At 55.3% G+C, this 22,766-nt stretch overlaps 1 protein-coding gene across 1 annotated transcript in view; it reads right to left on the bottom strand.

Moving 5' to 3' along the window:
* Positions 1–22,766, bottom strand: part of Ajap1 (adherens junctions associated protein 1) — a 112,478-nt gene that overhangs the window by 44,328 nt on the left and 45,384 nt on the right. Inside the window, exon 2 of the mRNA NM_001101014.2 lies at positions 15,613–16,415. Within this exon, the coding sequence (NP_001094484.1) occupies positions 15,613–16,415 (803 nt within the window). The remainder of the gene's footprint in view (positions 1–15,612; positions 16,416–22,766) is intronic.

Below are 22,766 nucleotides of genomic sequence, written 5' to 3' on the forward strand. Positions count from 1 at the left end.
TACCTCCTGGATCATCTGCACACATTTCTAGATGTAATTCAAAACGAGCTATTAGTGTGTGTTCTCTGGAAACACGCAGGACAGCTCGCCGATGATACCAAGGCAGGGGGTACCAGAGAGACCCCTGTCATGGTCCATTGCTTTCGTCTGCAAAGGTCTGGAATCTGGAGGCATGTCTGTTCTTCAGCAGGAGCTCGGGGTTCAAGGCCTTTGCCCATCTGTCTGAATCTGTATTTTAATTGTTGTGATGAGAAAGGAGCCTCTGCAAAGGCTTGCGTTCTCTTGCTCTCCCTAGGCTGAGACAAGTCAATACTCAGACGTGACCACTTAGGAGCGCCGCTAACTGGAGCTCTGTCAAGGACATGCAACCGTGCACGCCAGTCATCCCTACCCCCACCCCCACCCCGATCTACATCTCATAAGGGCATCTTGCCCTAGAATTATGAGCACAGAAATCAGAGCGAAACGCTTCTCGTTCTATTTCTGGTCTAACAGACCACGGCATGTGGGCAGATCCCAAGGCCAGCACTGGTGCTCTGGTCTCCCGGAAAATAGCACGAGTCACAGTGGCCTCCCCTGGCCCTGACACAGCCATCCTGCTCTGTGAAGTCCAGGGTCCTCACGCAGGCAGGGTGTGGCGTGGGGGAGAGAGTGTCCTGGAGGGCTGAGTAAAGAGAGAGCAATGAGTGGGATGCATGAGCTGCTTCCCTACTGAGAGTGTGGCCTGTTAGGTCCCCTTCTGGGCTGTGTGCCCAGGGTTCTGAGACTCAGTCAGCCAGGCCCAAGGCTGGGTGGAAAGCAAACCGGCTTCCCTCTGCTGTGTTTCCTCTGAAAGGTGTTGAATCCCAGCCTGAGCCTTGTCCCCATGGCTGCACAGCTCTGGGACAGGTGCCTGTAGTATTGCCAGCCTAGTTGCATCTCATGGTCTCATGGGACGGACAGACAACCTCCCCATTTGTGCCAGGCACGGGCTCTAATTCACCCAGGTCCCCCAGGAAGACCGCTGCCTCACAGCTCCATAATGGTTGCCACTAACACAGAGGAGTTTCCAGCAGGGACAACACTGAGGGCAGACACCCACTGCTGGCATGGTGCAGAACCGGAATCCTCACTAAGAAGCATGAGTTTCTGGGAACTAGGGAGACTGAGGGGCTGCTGACAGACATGTGAGGAAAGGGGAACTCTCCAGGGCTCAGCAGATGATACATCTTTCTTCCCCCAGGGGGCGACCTTGCCCTGAGTGCCACATGAACACTACCTGGTCCCTCTCTCTCTCTCTCTCTCTCTCTCTCTCTCTCTCTCTCTCTCTCACACACACACACACACACACACACACACACACACACACACACACACACAGAGAGAGAGAGAGAGAGAGAGAGAGAGAGAGAGACAGAGAGAGAGGCAGAGAGGCAGAGAGACAGAGAGACAGAGAGACAGAGAGGGGGGAGGGAGAGGGAGAGAGACAGAGACAGAGAGAGACAGAGACAGAGAGAGTCAGAGACAGAGAGAGACAGAGACAGAGACAGAGAGACAGAGACAGAATATCAAAGATTCAAAGAATGGGGGACCTCAGAAGGATTCAGACCTGAGGGGCCACCAGCCATCAGCCTACATTTTCTCGGGCTGTCCTTGGGAAGGGAAAGGAGGTGGGGCCATCCTGCCCACAAGAGATGTGTATTTCACAGCATGCACCTAGCTGCCCTGGGAAGCAGGCTCACAAATGTAAGGGCAGCGCTGGCTTACCCAACACCCACAGTCCACAGGATGCCACTGACCACGGAGAGGTGTGGCTACCAACTCTGCAGGGAAGTTGCCAGCAAGTCGCTGCCCTGAGGACCAAGGGTAAAGGTCAACTGCTACTATTCTTACAGCAGCCTGACCTCTCTTCCGAAACTGGGGAGATCTGTGTGTGGCATACACACCTGCATCCGTCCTGCGCCCCGCTCCTCTGGGCAAGTGGAAAGCCCTACACTGCTCACAGCAGGAACCAGCACCAGCAGGCCTTCTAGAGCTCTGAGAGCCAACCCTGCAGCCCCAGGGTCACCAGCTCATCTTGGGATCACAGGCACCGGTCTCCTCAAGCTGTGGCTGTACCTCTCAGGTAAGCCCGTGACTCTGAGGGATGAGGCTCCTCAAGCCCCCTTTTACCTGCCTGCCTGTTTATTCAGGGGGATTCCAAAGTCTCGACTTTCTCAGGATACATATTCACATAAGAACAGGGCTGTATACCCAGGTGGATAACCACAGTACCGTGAAGGAGTCAGAGCCAATGTGAACTCCCATGAGACAACAGCCTGAACATCCTAGGAAGTCTGGGGGGTCAAGTCTGCAGAACTAGACCAAGAGGAGACAGGGAAGAGGGCAGCAGCAGACAGGCTTGGCAGGACATGAAGGCTTTGGGTGTCTGATCCAGCGTGCGAGACCACTCTACAGAGTGTACGGGGCAAGGCCAGGCAGTATTCCTGAAAGCACCTGTTTACCTGTTTTGGGTACCCAGTTCCATGTGCCCCAGCAGGCACTGGTAATTGGTAATCCAGGGTTATTTATTGACTGCTCTTGGCAGGGGGTCGGCCTTCTTCACTCTGGCAGGCTACTCAATATCCACCGCTGGCCTTCCCTCTGGGGAAGATGGATGTTCTGGGCTGAATGGCTGCTGGGAACGTGAATGAACGCCAGGTAAGGGGCTTCTGCTGCTCCGTTAACAGGGACACAGCAGGCCTTCCAGGCGGAGATGGTTCTGGGAGGGAAATGATAGCTCGTGATCACTGTGACTAAAGTTTGTAGGAAAGAGAGATGAACGGAGCAGAGCCTCTCCAGGGCCTAGCTGGGCGAGCCCTGGCTGAAATTGGACTTCCCTGACCCAACCACCCTGCAGACTCTTCCTTGTCTTTCCTTGGGTTGAGAAGTTTGTAGGTGTTTACACAAAGCAGATCTCTGACAGGATTCCCTTCCCTCTGCACACTATCTCCTCACACCCATCTCAACTCCCCCCCCCCCCCATCAAGTCACGCAGGGCCATGGCTCTGAGAAGCACTCTGTGTTGCTAAGCAAAGGTTACAAAACGAAGGGAGGGGGGAGTCACGTGGGCTAACCTGGGCACCCAGGAACACTGAAGTCCTGACCCTGGCACCTGTGGATGGGACATTGTGGAAGGCCAGTTTCTGTGGATGGAACGAAATTGGCAAGCGTGAGACGGGATCTTTCTAGATTATCAGAAGATTCCCCCAAGTCCAAGGCACCGAATTTCACCACTACTCCCAGTCTGCAAACTGGAGTCTTAACCCCCAACACCTATGAATGTGGCCTTGTTACAGGAGTTCACCAAGCAACCATAAAGTCCTAACAGTCGGGGTCCCTGAGAGGAAGGACAGCTCTGGGCAGAAGCACACACAAAAGGAAGTGGTGTCTGTCCCTCCACAAGCCACCAGAGGTGGGGGTAGAAGAGAAAACTTGTCCCCCTCAGCTTCAGAAGGAACCAACCCTGCCTGTTGCTGGGGGACATGGCCCCCACCCCTAGCCTCCCGGGGGCCTTCATGTGACCAGCTAGCCAGAAGCCACCGAGTTCAAGACCGAACCCAGGGCCTTGCGCTTGCTAGGCAAGCGCTTTACCACTGAGCTAAATCCCCAACCCCTCGTGCTCACAAGGAACCGGACACTGCAGCTGGACAAGAAGGACCTCAGTATGGAAGTGTGCACAGACAGCATCTCTCTGCCTGTGTCCAACAGTGAGAAGGGATGGGTCCTTGGTGGAGGATACGGACGCTGTGTAGACCTTACCCTGTCCCTGCGGCCTGCCCCACCTCTGCCAATAATCACCTTGTCCTGATCGGAGAAGTTGGGGCGCTTTTCTGTTTATTGTAGATGATGCTTTAGGAGAGGAAGTCCAGGGAGCTGATTATTCGTTAGTGAATGAACCTTCTCTGGGAATTCCAATAGAATTCACCTCAAGGGCTTTCTTCCAAGCTGCCTCCTACCAGTAAGCACTGTATTACCCAGGGCTGAGTGGACCCTCGGCACAATGAGTAAGTCTCCTTGTAGATATCGGGAACAAGGTTCACCCTGAGTGGGCAGAGGGAGATGGATGAAGGGTCTATAACCAAGGTCAGATTCCAGTAGACACGCAGAGAGGCATGTGTCCATGGTTCCTCTGGATCCTGGAGCTGAGGACAGCCCGAGAGCATGCCAGAAGAAAAGAGCCCGAGGCCTAGCTAGGGAAATGTCAAGAACTCTACCAAGTACACTCCGCTCTGCTCTGAGGTGCCAGCACCCAGCACCCAGCCATCTGCCACTGAAGACGGAGTTCCAGAACAGTGCACCTGGGTTCAGCACTGAGCACAACTCGGCTGGGCTCCCTGTGCCTTCCCTGATCATAGTGGAGGGTTGGAAGGTTGTGGGTGGCCGTCCCTGCACCCACTGTTCCCTCTTACCCCCCAAGTCAGGTCTTCAGTCATCCTAACAGCCCTTTGGCACGGAGCTGGAGGAGCTGAGAGCTCTGCGTCTGGATCCACAGGCAGCAGGAAGACAGAAATGACACTGGGCCTGGCTTGAGCATCTGAGACCCCCAGTGACCACTTCCTTCAGCAAGGCCACACACGCTAATAGTGCCTCCTTATAGGCCTGGGCGGGGGGACGCTTTCATTCAGGCCACCGCAGCACCCAGCAGGCAATGGTGGCAGCTACAGGGTCAGCCATGCACAGACACTACACTCAGACCCACTCCCCACCCTGACTGGGCTCACCCCGCCAGATAGCACCAGACGGGACAGACAGACTTGGATCAGGAATCTCGCTGGGTTGTGGGCTGAGGCTTAGGCCTTGTCTGTTCAGGGGTTCATAGCTGCTGAGGGAAGTCTTTGTCCCACTGTTCTGAGGTGGTTGTAGGTTCTAACAGCCTGGCAGGACCCGCTTCATGCTCATCCCAGACGTGGTCAAGATCCGTCTCCTCCTGACGTGGGTAGCATGCCCAGCTTCTCAGTGTTTGTGTCTGAAGCAGCCCAGAATCCCAAGCATGTAGATCTCTACCCCCACAGGCTCCTTGTTGGCCCCTTCACAGCTCTGTCTCGTCCATCAGACTAGAAGGCGGGCCTCCAGTGAGCCTGTTCACAGAACACTTTTGGATGAGCACCCCCGCCTGATGGTACCCCACCAGTTACAGGTAGATTAAAGCCCTGCTTACACTCAGATGAGGGTGCCACAGACAGCATCATGGGATATTGTAGAATCGCCTTCAGTGTGCTTGACACCTGACTCAGGGTCGGGCGCAGGGAACACACATGGACACTGCAGTCTATCTGCTTCCCAGGAGTAACAGTGTGGTTACCTATGAGAGGTCCGTGATAGCAGCCACCAGCTGCAGAGGCCAGGGTGAGCTGACCGGTGGGGTACCTGCTCTCGAGGCCCTAAATAACACTCTCAGGGATCTGAAGCTCCAGCAACATCACGGGAAGAATCGGGGATGGGACCAGAGGTGTGCTGGGGCCTCAGGAAGGAGAGGTGCAGCTGTCAGCGTGCCTCTGGGCCTACTGCACTCTGAGCTTCCCAGGGCTGCACTCTGCGGTCTCAGCCGAGCTGAGGGATGGGAGGGTTTATCATCGCCTGGTATTTACCCGCCTCAGCCTGGGAAAGGGCACCTGGAGTGTTGAGAGCTGCGGGCTGATGACTCACAGAGGAACAGATGTCACCCACGCCACGAAGTGAACAGCTGCATAGGTAGTACTCTACAGAGGGGGCTGGGCTGGGCCTTCCGTGGGGATCTGACACCCGGAAGAGGCCAAGGAAGAGGGTGGGGCACGCAAGGGGCATCCCTTTGGGGTGTGCCTTTCCTTCGCTGTCTTAGGTCTGTTTCAAGAGGTGGAGGGTGCCGGAGAGATGGCTTAGTGCTGAAGAGTACTTAGAGCTCTTCCAGAGGACCTGAATCTGGTTGCTAGTACCACCCATGCTGGGCAGTTCACAATCCCCTGTAACCCCAGCTCTGAGAGGACCCGGGGAACCCCCTGACACTTGGACTCATCATGCACACAGAGACATACATGATTTAAATAGTAATATACAGCTCTTTAAAATGGGGTTGGGGTGGGGGACAACTCAAGACCGCGCCAGACGCCCATCCGCTGCTCCTTGCCGTGGGCGGGTACTATCCCAGCTGTAAAGGGACGTCACAAAAGCAGAGAGATCTTGTCCCTCGTGGCAAAACGGGGGTCTCCCCAGCTTCTTTCCAGTGTCTGCTTCCACATGTCTCTGCCGTCGTTGGCCAGACTTGACCCCCTACCTGCCCAGGAGCCAGTCTCCCACAGGGACATCAGACTGATGTCTTCTGCACCGGCATCCACTCCTGATATCCCTGCTGTACAGACTTTTCCCACTGTCTCTTAAGCAGTCAGCCTGCCTCCTAAATCCATTGCAGTCAGCCTCCTGCCCACCTGCTCCAATGGGTCTTTCCTCCTTTGCAAGGTCCACACCCGCCCTGAAAAAGGGGAGCAACCTTGGGCCTCCTCTCTCACCCACATCTACCTGACCTTACTACCTTCCCATCATCCTCTTCCCAGACAGCCCCAACCTCCTCCCAGGCTGCCTGCCCTCTGCCCATGCAAACCATCACTTCGACAGCGGTCAGGCCACACACCATGGGCGTCTTTTAAACTCCACTCAGGTTTTCCAGTCACCCCAAGGGTAGCCTCACAAACCAAGTACCCCAGGCGTCTTTCTTAGGTCATTGTCACGTGCAGGTTTTAAAAGTCCCCTGGGTCCTGTATTTTGAAGCTTTGACCACTGCCTGGGTGCCACTGGATAGTAATGGGGCCTGTGAGAGATAAGGTTCAGGGAGCCCTTGAAGGTCATTAGGGTGTGCCCCTGAAGGGGACTGTGGGAACCTGCTTTCTGCATCTGGTACTTTACGCCCAGACATGCAATGAACCTCAACCCATGTTTCACACGAAGAGCCAAAGCTGCCTCAGGGCCAAGCCAACAGTCACTCCTAGAAGTGATACCTTCAAAGCTGGATCGAAAACCTTTCCTCTTAAGTTGAGTTGCCTCAGGGCATTTGATGGGAAGCTGACCAATACACACTTCTAATAAAGCAGCTAAAAGGACCAGGCTGTGTCCAGCTGGTTAAAAACTCTCCATCCCGTGGAAGGCAAGGGCTTCTCAGACTGCAGTCTTGGACCTTCCAGACTGCTCTTCTCCCCATCATTCACAGTGGATTCCTCTCTACAAGATGGCCGCCGGTACTCCCTGGGTTCTTGTCCTCACCCCTCTCTGCCTCCACTCACTGTCCCATCCACAACTGTCCGTAGAGCAGCGGGTTTTCCCAGAGCCACAGCTAGTCACTCTGTGATCCCACCATACTTACTTTATGTCCACAACTGTATGTGTGACTTAAGTGTGCATGCTTTTGACCGTGAGCAGAAGTGACCGCCTGTGCCGTGATCTGAGGACGATCTTAAGTGTGGGTCCTTCCATCCTGTTTGAGACGGGATCCCTTGCTGGGTTCTGCATCCACGGGGCCGTCTAGGAGCCTCTGGGAAATGACCTATTTCCGGTTGCCATCTTACCATAGGATGATGATGTCATAGAAATGTATGACACGCACAGTTTAACACGGGCCCTGGGGATTTGAACTTGGGTCCTCACTTTTGTATCAGAGTGTTCTACCCACTGAGCCATCTCCTAGACCAACCCCATCTTGCTGCATGTTCCTATGTTCTCACAGCAGTGATTGACTGGGCACCTTTGGGGCCCCCCCCCCCCGTCCTGCCCACTCCTAGTTTCCCACACCTGAGGTGCCTCATTTGCTCCTGCACTGTTCTCGCTCGTCCTGCCCTGCTCTTTCTCTTCGTGGACCCTCTGTATCGCTGCTGCCTCCTCTGCTGCTCTCAGGTCCATCCGCACGACTAGCTCAGAGAGCAGCGTCTCTGAGGCATCTCTCTCCCTCCCACGTGCCTCTCCTCCCACCCGAGTGGCAGAAGCAGAGCCTGAGATGTTTCTCGTGCCTGCTGTTTGAGGTGGGAAGATGTGGGGTCGGGGGTGGGGGTTTGCATCACTACCCTCTGCTGTGACCGCAACGCACACAGATTCTCAGGTGCCGGGAGATGCGTGGGTGGATGACAGTTCTTGTGGGCAGGGCCCACGGGACGTAGAGACTTCCTGTGCATTGAGCTTGGCCAGCTTCGCTGACGGTTCCAGGGCAAGACATGCCTCCTCCAGGACCCATCTTCTTCAGGCCTCACCTTCTCTAAGCCCTGCCTTCCCAGGCCACATCTCCCAAGAGAACACTCACTCTCACCCCAGCGCTCTCTCGGGGAGCCCAGAACCTGCCCACGTGGTCCTACCTCCCTCTCCGGCAAAGAGGATTTGGAGCGGGATGTGTGGTGGAGAAATCCTGCAGAAAAACCCTGACACTCCAAAACCACAGGGCGTGGACGGTTCAGCCCGAGAGGACCCTTCTTATCTGTCCCTGAGTTAACTCCCAGAACCTCCGGTGTGATCTCATTTAGACAAAAGGCCCCACAGAAGCAATGGGGTCAAGCGCCTGGTGCGCAAGTATGACGATTATCCAAGTGGACACAAATCCAAGGCAGACGGCCTTACAGGACAGACAGACGTGTACAGGAATGATAACCGTGGGAAGAGGTCAGGGGGTCAGAGCCAAACAGCCACAGTCTAAGAATGGCCTGGAGCCTCAGGAGCTCACAGGCACAGAGGAAGCTCCGGTGGGGCCACCAATGACAGCATGTCCCTCCCCCAGCCAAAGCCTAGCCTCCAGCCTCCAGGGCTTTAAGAGAACACATTTGCTCAAAACATGTGATCATGGGTCAGGACAGCTCCAGCGCGAACACACACACACACACACACACAAAGCTGGGTGACGGTAAGACTGGACCGTGGTGCTGGCACATAGAGGATAGCTCTTTGTCACATGACTGACTCCCACTATGAAGGACGGGAACACTTCCTACACCACAGAACAGGAGTTTGACAGGCGAATCTTAGGTCTGCCCCCCTGCTCTCACAAAGCGCCATGGAATGGTGGGCCTGTTGCCCCATGGTGAGAGGGTCCTGGGGTCCGGAGGAATACCACAGAAGACAGAGGGACAGAGAGACTGAGACAGACAGCCATCTGCAATGTCGGCTTTGGGGAGAGTAATGAAGGAGGCAGAAGGCATTTGCACTTTGAGCCTCCACACGGAGATGCCCCAAGACAGCCCAGAAGGTGGTTGTGGATGCACCCTACATGCATGGCCACTGGCCACAGTGCTAATATCCACACACAGACACAGCCCAGCACAGAACAACCTTGGAAGACGAAAGTCACTTTTCGATTGTGCAAACAAAAAGCCACAAGACCAGCGAGGTCACACAGTGCATTCAAGGACGCACAGGGATGGCACCCTCCCCTCCCACAGGCACAGGTCTTGGCTCCTCAGCTGGCCCCCCAGGCACCTCCCTGGGTAGACATCTGCTCTCTACCCCATGACAAATTTGCCTCTCACGGCTGGAAGAAACTTCTAGACAGGAACCTCCCTTCCTCCTTTCCTGCTGACTTTGCACCCCGACAAACGGAATGTGAGGTGTTGGGTTTTGGGGCTCACTGATGCGCATCTGAGCAGAGACGTGCAGCCTTGTCTCTGTGTCTGACCATCTGGTACATCTTCCAGGAGAAGAGCTGCCGAAGTTCTGGCTGACACTCCGGAATCTGGCTGCTGTGACAGGGAGAACTGGGAACTCACCTGCTGCTAGGGTGGGGGTGACAAATCTCTACTGACATGTCTGTCTATCAGGGAGACTCTTTTTAAAAAATTATTTTATGTAGCTGTCTTCAGCCAAACCAGAAGAGGACATCAGATCCCATTACAGATGGTTGTGAGCCACCATGTGGTTGCTGGGATTTGAACCCAGGACCTCTGGAAGAACTCTTAACCACTGAGCCATCTCTCTAGCCTAGGGAGGCCCTTTCTAACTTGATATCTGACAGCCTCCAGGCAGGACCCTCCTGTACAAGGGCAAAGGCAGATCAGAGTTCATCAGAGAAAAGCCACTTGTCACCCCAAAATGAAAACTGGATCCCACTCCATGATGGCCAGGCACTCAATCCAGCTGGCCATGACAGGTGAATGTGGACTGGGCTTTGGAGGCAGGAAGGTGCAGGTCAATTCAGAGACACAGCATTGTGCTTCAGAATCAGCCTCCCACCACGGACTCCAGGTTTCTAGAGACTCTGCCCACCCCACGAATCAGTCATAGCCACCGTCCCGCAAACTGCTTTCCCCTCTGGCCCCAACATCTCCAGTGTCACTCACAAAGTTGTGGCTCTGTGACAACTCTGCTGTCCTTATGCAGGTGTGGATCCTGACCTGTCTCACTTTCCAATCTTCAAGCCTCTTGGATCAAGAGCACAAAGAGGCTAGGCTGCCCAGCTCCCCACCTATGCCCAGCAGAGGTCCAGTCTTTTACATCAACTAAACAGGGAGTTGATGGTTTGGTTCATGAGTGATCAAGTCAGAGATTGTAAAGTTGCTGTTCTTGTACCAGCAGATGATGACGCTAAAAATGGCATCCCGTCTGATTCCTAGGCTCAGTGCTTGGGATGGCTCCCCAGGCGTAGATAACAGCCACACACCCAGCCGTACGTGTGTTGCACCGAGTTGCTACCGGTGCAGTATTTCGTGGCATGTGCGATATAAGATGTAGTCATCAGGGTGCACTCGTGAGACTCCCCAACCCTGCTTACCCAGCAGCCCCGCCTCAGAGAGGAAACTGCTTTCTAGGCAGAAGAACTTTCGGTGGTCTCCACTGCTCTATACCCACCCTTCTGCAGGCAGAGATAGCTCTCTAGGTCCCACAGCCAGGGAAAGAAGTGAAAATCAGTTTCCACCACTCCCAGGCAGCCAGTGCTCTGGACAGGCAGTGGGCGGGGCCGGCCTGGGAGAGCCTCCCACTCCCGCTGTGCTCTCAGAAGGAGAACAAGCCTCTGGGGGGGGGGGGGGGGGGACAAAGGGAGCTGAAGATGCGCTGAGCACAATAAACCAAGGCCACAGCACAGGAACTGGAAATGAAAAGAGGCAGACTGAGCTCTCCCCAGGAGGGGAGAGCTGAAGTGAGTCTCCCTCCACCTCACTGTGAGATGGGCTTCACTCAGCAAATGCAGACTCTGTGGGACTGGGGGTTGGCTGGCCATCCTGCACCCTCATCCATGACTATAAACACCCATGGATGGCATCTTCCGGCACCGCAGTTTTCACAGGTCCTGGGCCTTGTCAACTGAGACTCCGGGGGCCACAGCTTAGTGTGTTTCAGGGCTTCATATACTTTTGTTCTTTGATACTTTCCTCCCAATTAAGCCACTCAAAGACTTTTGAAGTTCATGAGCCATTTACTTCAGACGCCATTAAATTAAGGACAGATCCACTTTCCCCGGTAGCAAACACCCGGCGACTTAATTAAAAGGGGCTCGATGTTTAAATGGGCGCAGTGCCTCTCAACAAAGGAGCTGGCTTCTCATGGGTGTAACTGCTTCTCATTTCCTTCCACTCAGACTCCAGCCTTCGGAGGAATTTTCACTGTCAGCGGGATCCTAGGGCCAGCAGTCACCTTGTCCGGGACAGTTGGCCACTGAGGTACTGAGGAAACGACCCCCAGTGCTTACGAAAGACAGACCTAAAAGTCACGGAGGCCTGGTGGTAAGGCACACAAAGCAACCCCAAATCATCCCTGGACACGCGAATGGACGCAGGTGGTACTCAAGAGGCATCTAAACCTGGAATCACAAGACGGAGCGGATCGGAGGAGAGAGACCTTCAGTGAGGTCCCCATCTTCCAGGCTGGGCTGCCGGCCTAGGCAGCTCACAGACAGAGAGACCAGAACATCCCAGCTGAGGAAAGCGTCTCACCCCTCAGAGTGCTCTGGGAATCATAGGCACAAGCTACCACACAGGTCCAGGAGCACTGACCTCAGTCAACGCCCATCTCCAGGCGTTCCCGCAGCGGGCACATCCATTAGCCAAACTCCACAGGCTTTCGTTCCCCATGAACTCCTTTGAGAGCTAAAGACAAAAACTCAGGCAAGGACTTCCTGCTTCTCCTGGGAGACTCCAGTTTCTGGTGTGAGCTGAGGGTTGTGAGCAGTGGACAGCACCGCCCTGCAGGGAGCCTACCTCCCTAGCCCCAGGCTAACTGCTGACCCGGCTGGCCCTCTGCTGCCAGCCCTCACCTAAGGCTTCCGCTGCTCCTCACCTCGGTGCCCGTGGACCGGGTGATTTTCCATCCCAAGCCATGCCAGACTAGAGCAGTCACATCTCTTCAGAGAGCATCAAGGTCAGAGATGAGGCCTTGGGACTTCATGAGAAGATTCCTCAAAGCTCGTAGTAGCCAATCAGCACAAGGATATGAAATGGGAGTTGCCGCTGTCATTTAGGTTGCTGTTCCCATCTCGTCATCTTCAACACAGCCATCACCACCATCATCATCATCACCATCACCACCACCATCACCACCACCACCACCATCATTACCACCATCACCATCACCACCACCACCATCACCACCAACACCATCACCACCACCATCATCACCACCATCACCATCACCACCACCACCATCATCACTACCATCACCACCATCACCACCAACACTACCATCACCACCATCATCACCATCACCACCACCATCATCACCACCATCACCATCACCACCACCACCATCATCACTACCATCACCACCATCACCACCATTACTACCATCACCACCATCATCACCATCACCACCATCATCATCACCACCATCATCACCATCATCACCATCACCACCATCACCATCAACACCACCATTGGCATCACTGTGACTATCCTTATAGTTTATCAGCACCACACACAGCTACCCCATGCCAGACCCTAAGTTCCGGAAGGGAAGTGTGTACTTGGATCTCACACGACATCATGAGGCAGTTTTCTCTCTGTTTCTGTGGAGAGGGGTGAGTGTGTCACCTAAGCTTGTGACTCTAAAACCCAGGGACAGTCCCCAGCTGTCTGACCTGTCATCTGCTCCAAAAGAGAGGAGCTTTCTAGAAATCCCAGAGGCTATTCTTTTAACCTGAGGCCCTGAGTAACTCCGGAGCTGCTAATGTGGCAATCCCACATTACCAACAGGAATGCCCAGGCCTCAGGCAGACTTGTGGGAGCATGTAGCCTGACCCTTTGGCCTCAGTTAGGTGTGGGAGTGTGTAACCCGACCATTCACAGATTCTTCTGCACAGAAATGGAGAAACCCAAATGACTCAATTCCCAAGCCAGACTCCAAAGATGTCTCTATGGAGAGCAGAACTGATTGTAGGGAAGCCCAGGTCCAAGTTCCAAGACGCCATCAGCAGGAACTGGGCAAATCCAGGGGATGATGGTACAACCCTCTGGTCCCTGCTGAGCTATTCTGCTCAGAGACAGCTGAGTGCTTCCTGAGTTACCCTAGCTGGGTATAAAACTGCACAAAGGCGTGGGGAACTCTCTGCAGGAAATAGCCTCTGCTCTCAGCACTGATCCCAGAGGTGTGAGGGGAGATGCAGCCACAAAAATCAGAGGTCATGTCACAGCCGGACTGGCAGCCCTCTCCAAGCCTCCTCGATGCAGCCATGGAGGGTGCCACGGGCCACAGCTGAGAGATCCTCTACAGCATCTCTCCACCTCAGATTCCACACGATGTAGGTGCACAAGGGTCGCCCTTTGCAGTGTGCAAGACACCCAGGTCTGTCTCATGGAGGCTGAGGGAGCAACACAGTCAAAACTCCCTTCAGGTATCTCCACCCAGGAACCTTACAAGGATAGGAGGGTACATGGCCAGCCTTCCCTCACTCATCCAAGAGCCCATTTCCAGCACCACGGCCAGCTCCCACAAGTCGCCTCTGCTGAGACCAGCTCCCAACAGAGCCAGCTCAGAGGCCTCCCTTCTCTTCCCTGCCACTGGCACCCAGACCTGCATTTACAATTCTGTATATTCGAGGCAAACACACGTATTTCCCTCTTCTGAATCTGTTTTGCTAAACAAATTAATCTAGCGGCAGATTATATTATGGAGAACCATAAATCTTCCCGGAGATAAGCATCTGTAGGGTTGGATTAGCCACAGCCGATGTACCGTGAGTTAATTTGCTAAGCCTCACAGTGCTGTCCCGGGCGTTTAGCATTTGTAATAGCAGATGTAATTTGGGACAAATGGGGACTTGTTTTCTCATCCGTGTCTATACAGTAAGTGACATATTCCGGGGAGGTGGCCGTCTGAGAGGAGCGCCAAATTACATGATGTTTACGTCTGATGAGTTGGTACAGGTTGAAACAGACTCTATGGGAATTGCTTGCAGGAGTCAGGTCCTGAGATGAACAGCATCCGAGGTCCCTCTGTGACCCTCTACATTGTGTGTCCCCCTCCCCAGTCTACACTGTGTGAACCCAAGGCTACCTAGTGGGTTCCCCAGGGAGGCTATGAGATGCCTATGGAGTCCTTTATCCCCTCCCCAGGGGCCTTCGGGCTTAGCCCTGTCCTTGGTCTTGGCATGGGACAAGAGAGTCTGTTTTCACAGGCTCCCCATGAGGGCCAAGCTGCTGCAGGGTAAAACCAGTGGCCCTGCTACTCTGTGAAGGAAGGAAGGGTGTTGGCGCCTCAAGGACAAAGGGTGCTTACCCTGTGAAAACCTTTCCAAGTGTGAGTCAAAGGATGTCTACCCGCCCAAGGTCAGAGGAGGCACGAGCAGGACAAAACCAGGAGCAGAGACGCTGTGCCAACTGCCCCAGTGTGGACCTCAGGAGCTGTCGATCCCTCCTCCCTCCCATCATTCCCAGACTCACGTCTTGAGGAGGCCACTCCTCACCACCCACAACATGCCTTTCTGAATTTCCATGTCTCCGGAGGGTGGGGGAGATGCTTGTCAACAGAGGCAGACGCTGGGGCTTGTGGGAGGGGCTCTAGCTGACCGCTCCCCCCCCCCCCGCCACCACAACCATAATTGCTGGCACAGGGACAGACTGTGGCCTGGGAAATGGCCAGGACTTCTCTTGTTGCAGCCATTAGAGAATAAGGCACAAAAGAAAGCGTACCAAACTGCACAGAAGGAGATGTCTCCATCCAAGAAGCTGCAACTGTACACAGAGCCCAAGAAGACATCGGGGCCCTCAAGTCAAAACCCTGCATCTTGTCTCCTCCCTCAACTCATCCCCGGGGGCAGAGCTGAACCGTGTCTGCAGAGCTTCAGTCAGCAGTGCTGGGAGTCCGTCCCCTGATCTGGCCTTATTCTTTCTGGCTGTCCAAGGTCATTCCTAACCATGGGACAGCTCCATCTAGCAGTTCACCATCCCCGAAAGGCTGACACTCTTGGAAGTTTTGAAGACTGTATGGCCCCTTAACACTGGCATGTGACATACCCAGGAGACTGCAGCCTCAGTGTGAGCATGTATGAAGGCCCTGTCCTGCACACACACAGCACCCAACCTGTGCCTGTGGTCCACACTCAACTACTCTCTCTGCCTCTGTTTCAACTCCAGTTCTGGGCACATCTCAGTGTCTCCCTGCTCCAAACCACCCTGCATCCTGCCTCTCCCCAAACCAGGCCAGAAACACAAAGAGGTCTCCTACCTGAGGTCTCCCCCAAGATCCTGGGGGGCTGGATGTCTTTCCCATTGTTGCTGGGACTAGTGGAAGGCTCCGTTGTGCTAACCCCAACAGGGGTCCTTTTCCAGGGATCCAGGGACTCAGTGACCCCCTTAGTCTGCAGTGTCATGGCGGTGGCCGTGCTGGCCGCAGTGGTGGTGGTGGTGGCGGCCATAGTCGTCTTCCGTGTTTGCAAGATGGAGACTGTAGTGGGGCCAAAACCACCAGGGAAGGTGTTGGACTCCAGAGCTTCCTCATCCCCTGTAGGACCCCAGGCTATGAATTCTGTCTCTGTCGTGGGCCTGCCACCATGAAAGTCGAAGTCGTTGAACTCTGCATCGTGTGTGTGCCTTCTACCCCGCTTTAGGAGGCTCTGATGCTCTGCAGCCCCAGCAGTCATGGAGGATGAGGCTGATGCAGAGGTGAGGGAAGGACTGGATCGGGTGGCAGCTGGAGGCTTGGTGAGTCCCCCTTTGGGTCCGAGGGTGGCTACCTGGTCCCTGGGCCTGTGGGCCCTCCGAGCACGGGGAGTCTGCATCTGTATGGGCCCGTGGGCACGTTCAGCCCGGGCTGCACGGGGACTCCAGGCCGGTGTTGGTAGCCTCGTTGGAGGTCCAGTTCGCAGACTCCAAAGCCTCTGGGGCCTCTGTGGACGTGACAGGAGTCGGAACTCGGGCCCGGGGCCCAGTGAGTCACAGGATGGGAAGTCGACCGCAAGTTGCAGCATGGCTATCAGTATCCAGAGATGGCTTCCGAGAGAGCGGCCGGGCCAGCGAATGGGCATGGAGCTGAGGAGAGACGGCAGAGCAGTGAGCACACAGTGGGGCAGCAGGAGAGCTCTGACTAGGGCCACATTTATCCCCTCCCCGCCACTGGACAGGGACAACCTTTGACTGTAAAGAGTTCATGTGAACCTGGAAATGACTCCAGAAGCCTTCTGGGCCAGCCCAGGAGCACAGTGCCCACTGAGTGTGTCAGACAGCGGCTTCCAGCCCAGCTACCTCCTGTGTGCTAACCCAAGAGCCCTTCTATGGCAAGGGACCAAGCCACCAAAGTTCCCCCGTATCCATCTTGCAAAATGCCCCTGAAGGCTTGCCCACAATGAAACTGAGACTCCAGGAACAAGATACCAAGGGTGACAGCATCCACCCTGCAGAGCTGGGGTGTACCCACACCATAACTGACCAGCTAACTACTCAGGTCTGTGAAGGAAGAGGTCCCGGGCCCCGGGAAGCCACATGAGGCAGAAAGGCTTTCCCCTAGAACCCACGGTCTGCTCTGCTCTTCCCAAACACCATGATCCTCTGGTCCTGTGAGCTGAACACACACCTGTTTGCACTCCACCTGGACACGCCCAAGCAAAGCCTCCACGTCTGCCCTACTGCGGATGTCGCCGTGGGAACTCAGGGGAAGCTGGGAGCTTCAGCACTAGGCTCTTGCTCTGCTGATGTTTCTACCCACACCCGCCCGCCCCCACTCCAGTTTATCTCCAATGAAAACCCTGTGGAATCTCCAGATGCCCTGTGGAAACCGCTCGTTGTCAGCAGGTGCTGGGTACAGAAAGGCCAGGTGGCGCACATCTGGGCAGGGGGTGAAAGGATGTTCAGCCTGCTGGGGGCAGGTGGGAAGAGTGGTAACAGCTCATCGGGGGCCTGCTGGGACAGTCCCCCAACCCAGAGTCCATGGGCAGCTCTACGAGCCGGGCACAAGTCCCCTCTAGACCCATGGATGCTGAAACACCACAGGAAAATCCAGAACAGCATGAAGACCCACGCAACCAGGCGTGGAAAATGCAGCCCACGCTCCCTCTTCCCCACGCATAGGTAATTGAAGACTGATTATAGACGCCACTCAAAGTCTGTTCTCGGCATCAACTTCACATCAGAAAGTTAGAAGCAAACTCAAACTTCCCCAGAGGCTGTAGCGGGAGAGGGGGTGCAGGGTGTCGGGAACACTGAGCCACATACACCACAGCTATTCTCACCAGGGCCAGAAACACGTGTACACATGTGGAGTTGTTTTTCTTTATAAGGTGTCGTGTGTGTGTGTGTGTGTGTGTGTGTGTGTGTGTGTGTGTGTGTGTGTTTTGAAAAGTGACCACATGTGTCAGGGTGTGCCATTGTATACGCGTGTGAGGTCCATGTGGATGTGTGCGCTGTCAAGCAGTGGAGCACACCCAAGTGGGTGTGCGGAAGTGCAGGGTGTAACTGCTTATGCATGAGAGTCAGGGGAGGGAGTTTGTGAGTGCATGTGCCAGCATGATGCTGAGCATGTGTGGGCATGATGTGTCTCTGAGTGCTCCCGGGATGTGAGTGCTCCCCAGGGTGTGAGTGCTCCCCGGGGTGTGAGTGCTCCCGGGGTGTGAGTGCTCCCCGGGGTATGAGTGCTCCCTGGGGTGTGAGTGCTCCCCAGGGTGTGAGTGCTCCCCGGGGTGTGAGTGCTCCCCGGGGTGTGAGTGCTCCCGGGGTGTGAGTGCTCCCCGGGGTGTGAGTGCTCCCGGGGTGTGAGTGCTCCCCGGGGTGTGGGTGCTCCCCAGGGTGTGGGTGCTCCCGGGGTGTGAGTGCTCCCCAGGGTGTGAGTGCTCCCCAGGGTGTGAGTGCTCCCCGGGGTGTGAGTGCTTCCCGGGGTGTGAGTGCTCCCCCCAGGTGTAAGAGTAGGTATGCAAGAAGGCGCCACTACATCCGTGTGTGTGTGTGTGTGTGTGTGTGTGTGTGTGTGTGTGTATCCATGTGCCTTGGTGAGTGTACCCTCTCCTAGACATCTCTACTGGTCACTGCGCACAAGTGTGGATCTATGTCAATGTGAGTGTGCAAGCATGTCCTTGTTCGCCGTTCAGTATGTGTGACTGTTTGAGCATTGCTCATGTTCCTTCTCAGCCTGTTCTGAGGCGGACATGCACTGGTGCTTGGGAAGGAGGTGGTCCCTGAGAAAGGAGCTTGAGTTTGCTGGGACTAATTAGCAAAAAGGACTGGTCCCCAAACAATACGGTCTAGCTTTTTAATCAGCATGAAGGAGCTTTGTGTGAGGAAGGAGGACGTACGTACGCGTTAGGCGGATGCTTTTGCCCCTCTACCTTTGTGTCCCTTCTCTGCAGAAGCAGCCGAGCTCCAGTGGGGACAGGGTTGACATCACTGTGAGGAGAGACCCAGGTCAGTGTGAGATTCCCTTGCACTCTCCTCCAAACCTCTGGTGACCCTGTGCGGATAGATCTCGGGTCCTCTCCATGCCTGTGTTTCAGGTTGGGCATCCGCTCTCTGTAATGAGATGTTCTGGGTAGCTGTGAGGCCTCACTCGCCCTCTCAGATCCTCTAGGCTTCACCAAGCCTTGCCAGCGTCTCCAGTCACCACCGACGAAACCCAACCGGGCTCCACTAGTCACTGCCAAACCTGCCAGGACCCTTGGGGCCCTGCTAGACCCCACAAGGCCCCACTAGTTTCCTCTAGGCTACACTGGGGTCCCTGCACCCCTAGGGACCCATCAGACACTACCAGATTCCAGCAGAACACTAGATTGTCCTTCAGGTCCTACCAAGTCTTACCATATCCCTCTGGGCTCCACTTGGCCTTACCAGACTCTACTGGAACCCAGAAGCTCCCCTAGGCCCTCCTAAGCCTCTCCCAGCCCCATTGGTACCTGTACCCTAAGCTGCCCTTTGAGACCCATCCAGACCCCAGTAGCTCCACTCTGACCTCTTACCAGGCCCTTCTAGTTCCTCCACACCTATCCTGCCCTCACCAGGCTCAATCACATCTCAGTAGAACTCAGTAGGCCCAAATTATGCCAGATGCCAGCAGGCTCTACCAGATCCCTGCACCAGGTCCCTCTAAGGCGCCTCCTAGGTCCACTGGGCAGACTGAGGAGTATTGAAATCCCGAGTCTCCTACCATCAGTGCTTGGAGAAATATCACCCCAGGAAATTAAAACCTCAGTACCTAAGCCTGGGCCTGCCTCCCCGGCATAACTTCACACACAGGATATTTCTGAGATTTTTCACCAATCACGGGCTGTAATTGGTTACCATAGAAACCTCCTCATTTCCAAGACTCCCAGCTGTTATGCAGAGAACCCAACTATGGCAGTGAGGCTGGGGAGGCGGATGCTCTGCTCCTCCTCAGCCCAGCGGCTCCCTCCTAAAGGGATGCGTTTGCTCAGAGAGGAAATGGAGGGTGCGTGGGAGAGGTGGCTCTCAGCTGGGACCAGGGCTTGCCCCACTGGACTGTAGAGACGCTAAGCCCTGTATGAGGCCTAGCCTCACAGCAGTGACATCAGGGACAGCTCTCATCTGCGGGGGACATACCTGAGTGATTTAGGACCCCTGTAAACCTACCAGCCTACCAGCACCTCTTCTTCTCATGCCAGAATCCCAGGGGAGCTCGGTCCAGAGGGAGGGGCCCTCAGGTGTGCTCAGCTACAAAATGAACCTGTTCCTGAAGAATCCCACTTCAGGAAGGCACCAAGGCGTTGTCAGCTGCCCCCGCTGTCTACCCGGATGGCAAGTGAGGCCTTCTCTGTAACTATGAACCCATCAGTGCCAATGGGCCACACATTCACCCAGGAGGCCAGGTAGAAACCCTGGGACATTAAACTGGCCCCTTCGGAACGTGTCACGCACTTCAACCCTCAAGGTAAAGATAGGTCAGGCCACACCAAGTACTGAAGATGGTGCTGGGGAACTAGGATGTCTGTGCACACAGCGCACACTGGCTTGGCAACTGAAGACACTGGTTCAGTGATCCCTGAGGAAATCAGAGCTACCACTGATGCGGCGATCACCGTCTTAAAGTACATAGCTGTACGTTCCTGGGTCTTCGGTAGCCAAGAATGTGAACACCGAAAGCATCCCCCAACACACGGGCATACGGGACACATCCAGGCACAGAGTAGCATTTTGCCCCCGCACCAGGAACCTTAGAAGCCCATGCCAAGGCAAAGGAGCCAGGGCTAGGGACACACATAGATGGAAGGCCTGGGGAAGGATCCCCCAGAGACTGTGGGGAGATTGGTGGCTACTGGGGAGCACAGGAGAGGAACCGATTGGGAGTGACTGCCTCCTTGAGCGGTCCTTTTGGGGGCGTAATGGAATGTTCTGGAATTCTCTGCAGTGGTGGCTACACACCCTACGAATATACAAAAACCACTGGACCATGCCCTCAAAAAGCAGTGAATTTAATAGCATGTAGATTGCATCTCGATAACAACAAAGGGGAACTGAACCTAGGAAGGGGGGAGGGGAGAGGGAGAAAGAGGGGGAGGGGAGGAGGGAAGGAGGGGGAGGGGAAGGAAAGGGAGGGAGGGGGAGGGAGGAGGAGGGGGAGGGAGAGGGGAGGGGGGAGGAGAGAGGGGAGGAGAAAGGGAGGGGAGAGGAGGGGGCAGGAGGGAGGGAGAGGGAGGGGGAGGGGAGGAGAGAGGGGAAGGGGAGAGGAGGGGGGGAGGGGAGGGGGGGAGGGGGGAGGAGAGAGGGGAGGGGAAAGGGAGGGGAGAGGAGGGGGCAGGAGAGAGGGAGAGGGAGGGGGAGGGGAGGAGAGAGGGGAAGGGGAGAGGGAGGGGGAGGGGAGGAGAGAGGGGAAGGGGAGAGGAGAGGGGGGAGGGGAAAGGGAGGGGAGAGGAGGGGGCAGGAGAGAGAGAGAGGGAGGGGGAGGGGAGGAGAGAGGTAGGGGAGAGTGAGGGGGAGGGGGAAAGGTGTAAAAGGAACCAAAGTGGGGATTCTCGGTGACCTTCCGATCCTGGACCCTGGCTGCAAACAGCCAGCCTTCTGGGTCGCAAGCAAGCTGCAGGAACGCTGTGGAGACTCAATCTGACCCCAGTGGGCTTGGTGTGAATCCCCAGGAGTTAAGGTCCCTCCTTGCTTGAACACAGAGACCTCCACCCACCCCTTTGAGGATGAAGCTTACGACAGTCACCTCCTGCTCCTCTCCAAGGACGCGGCGCAGAGGAAAAGCAGAAGCTGCAAGCTGTGTACACCGCTTGCTCCCATCTGCCTCTGCTCGCTGCTCCGCCGCTCCCGCGTATCTTCCTCTTAAATTTGTATTGAAATCACTTTTCCCCAAGACTGGTTTAATAAGATTCAGTGGATTGAGGTTCAATTCACTCCCTTCTATATACTTCCTCCACGGGAGAAAATCACTGTCAATTAAGGGAGACAAAGACATCTCCTCACCCACAGACACACCCTCCCAGGGGCCCAGATGTGGCAGCACGCGCTCCTCCGGAAACAGGAAACATCAGGTTCCTCTCGTGGTGGGGCACACAGTCAGGGGAGTTGGAAAGGGTGAAAGCCCTGACATTGTGTGGCCAGGGTTTCCTCAGAAACTTCACATAGCATAAGGTGTCGGAGCTGCCACGAATTGGGTCCCTTCTGCTTCTGCTTCAGCGCCCACCTCGGGAGCTGCACCTGCTGTGCTACTCCAGGACCCTCATCCTGCTACGCTGTCTGCTGTAGACTCTAGCGAGAGTCCAGGCTGATTGATTCTCCCCTTGGAGGCTCCGTTTGAGTGTGGAATCTGAGGTTTCCCTCCCTTCAACCCTACCGTGACCAGTGACACTTAGGCAGGCTGGGAATAAATTCGGGGAGATAAGAGAGTGACAGAGACAAGTGCTGGAAGACATGTTGTCTGGTCTGCTTTATATAAACCTACCTTCTCTCACGTGTGATCAAGATATCCCCTCACCTGGGGTTCACCTGGGGCTCACCTGAGATTTGGCAACAGAACCATGACCCCAGACCCAGACACTTCCTGGCTGCTCTCCGCCTCCGTGAACTTGCTAAGAACACTGCTCACCTCAGAATACTTCCAGTTTTACCCAGAAGTTGCAAGAGAACAGCATGTTCCAGGGACTCCCCCCCCCAACCCCTAGTTTCCCCTGGTGTGACGAAGCACACCACAGACTCCCCCTTGTCACAACCCCACAGCTGTTGCCCCGCACTGTATTCCAATCTGCTAGTTTGGGTTTAGGATCTGCACAAGACCCCCACCTAACTTTGTGTGCAACCTCTGACTTCCTAAGGCCACTTTCAACTGTGCCAGTTTTGCTGGATTTTGATGGGTTTGATCTATGGGGCAGTGGGGTTGTAGAGATGGCCGGGAGTTGGGCTCTGATACTTTGGGGGTGCTGAGGTTGTGAGTTTGTAACGGGGGGA

This window comes from Rattus norvegicus, chromosome 5 (genome assembly GCF_021556685.1).
Source record: "Rattus norvegicus strain SHRSP/BbbUtx chromosome 5, alternate assembly SHRSP_T2T, whole genome shotgun sequence".
Taxonomy (NCBI): domain Eukaryota; kingdom Metazoa; phylum Chordata; class Mammalia; order Rodentia; family Muridae; genus Rattus; species Rattus norvegicus.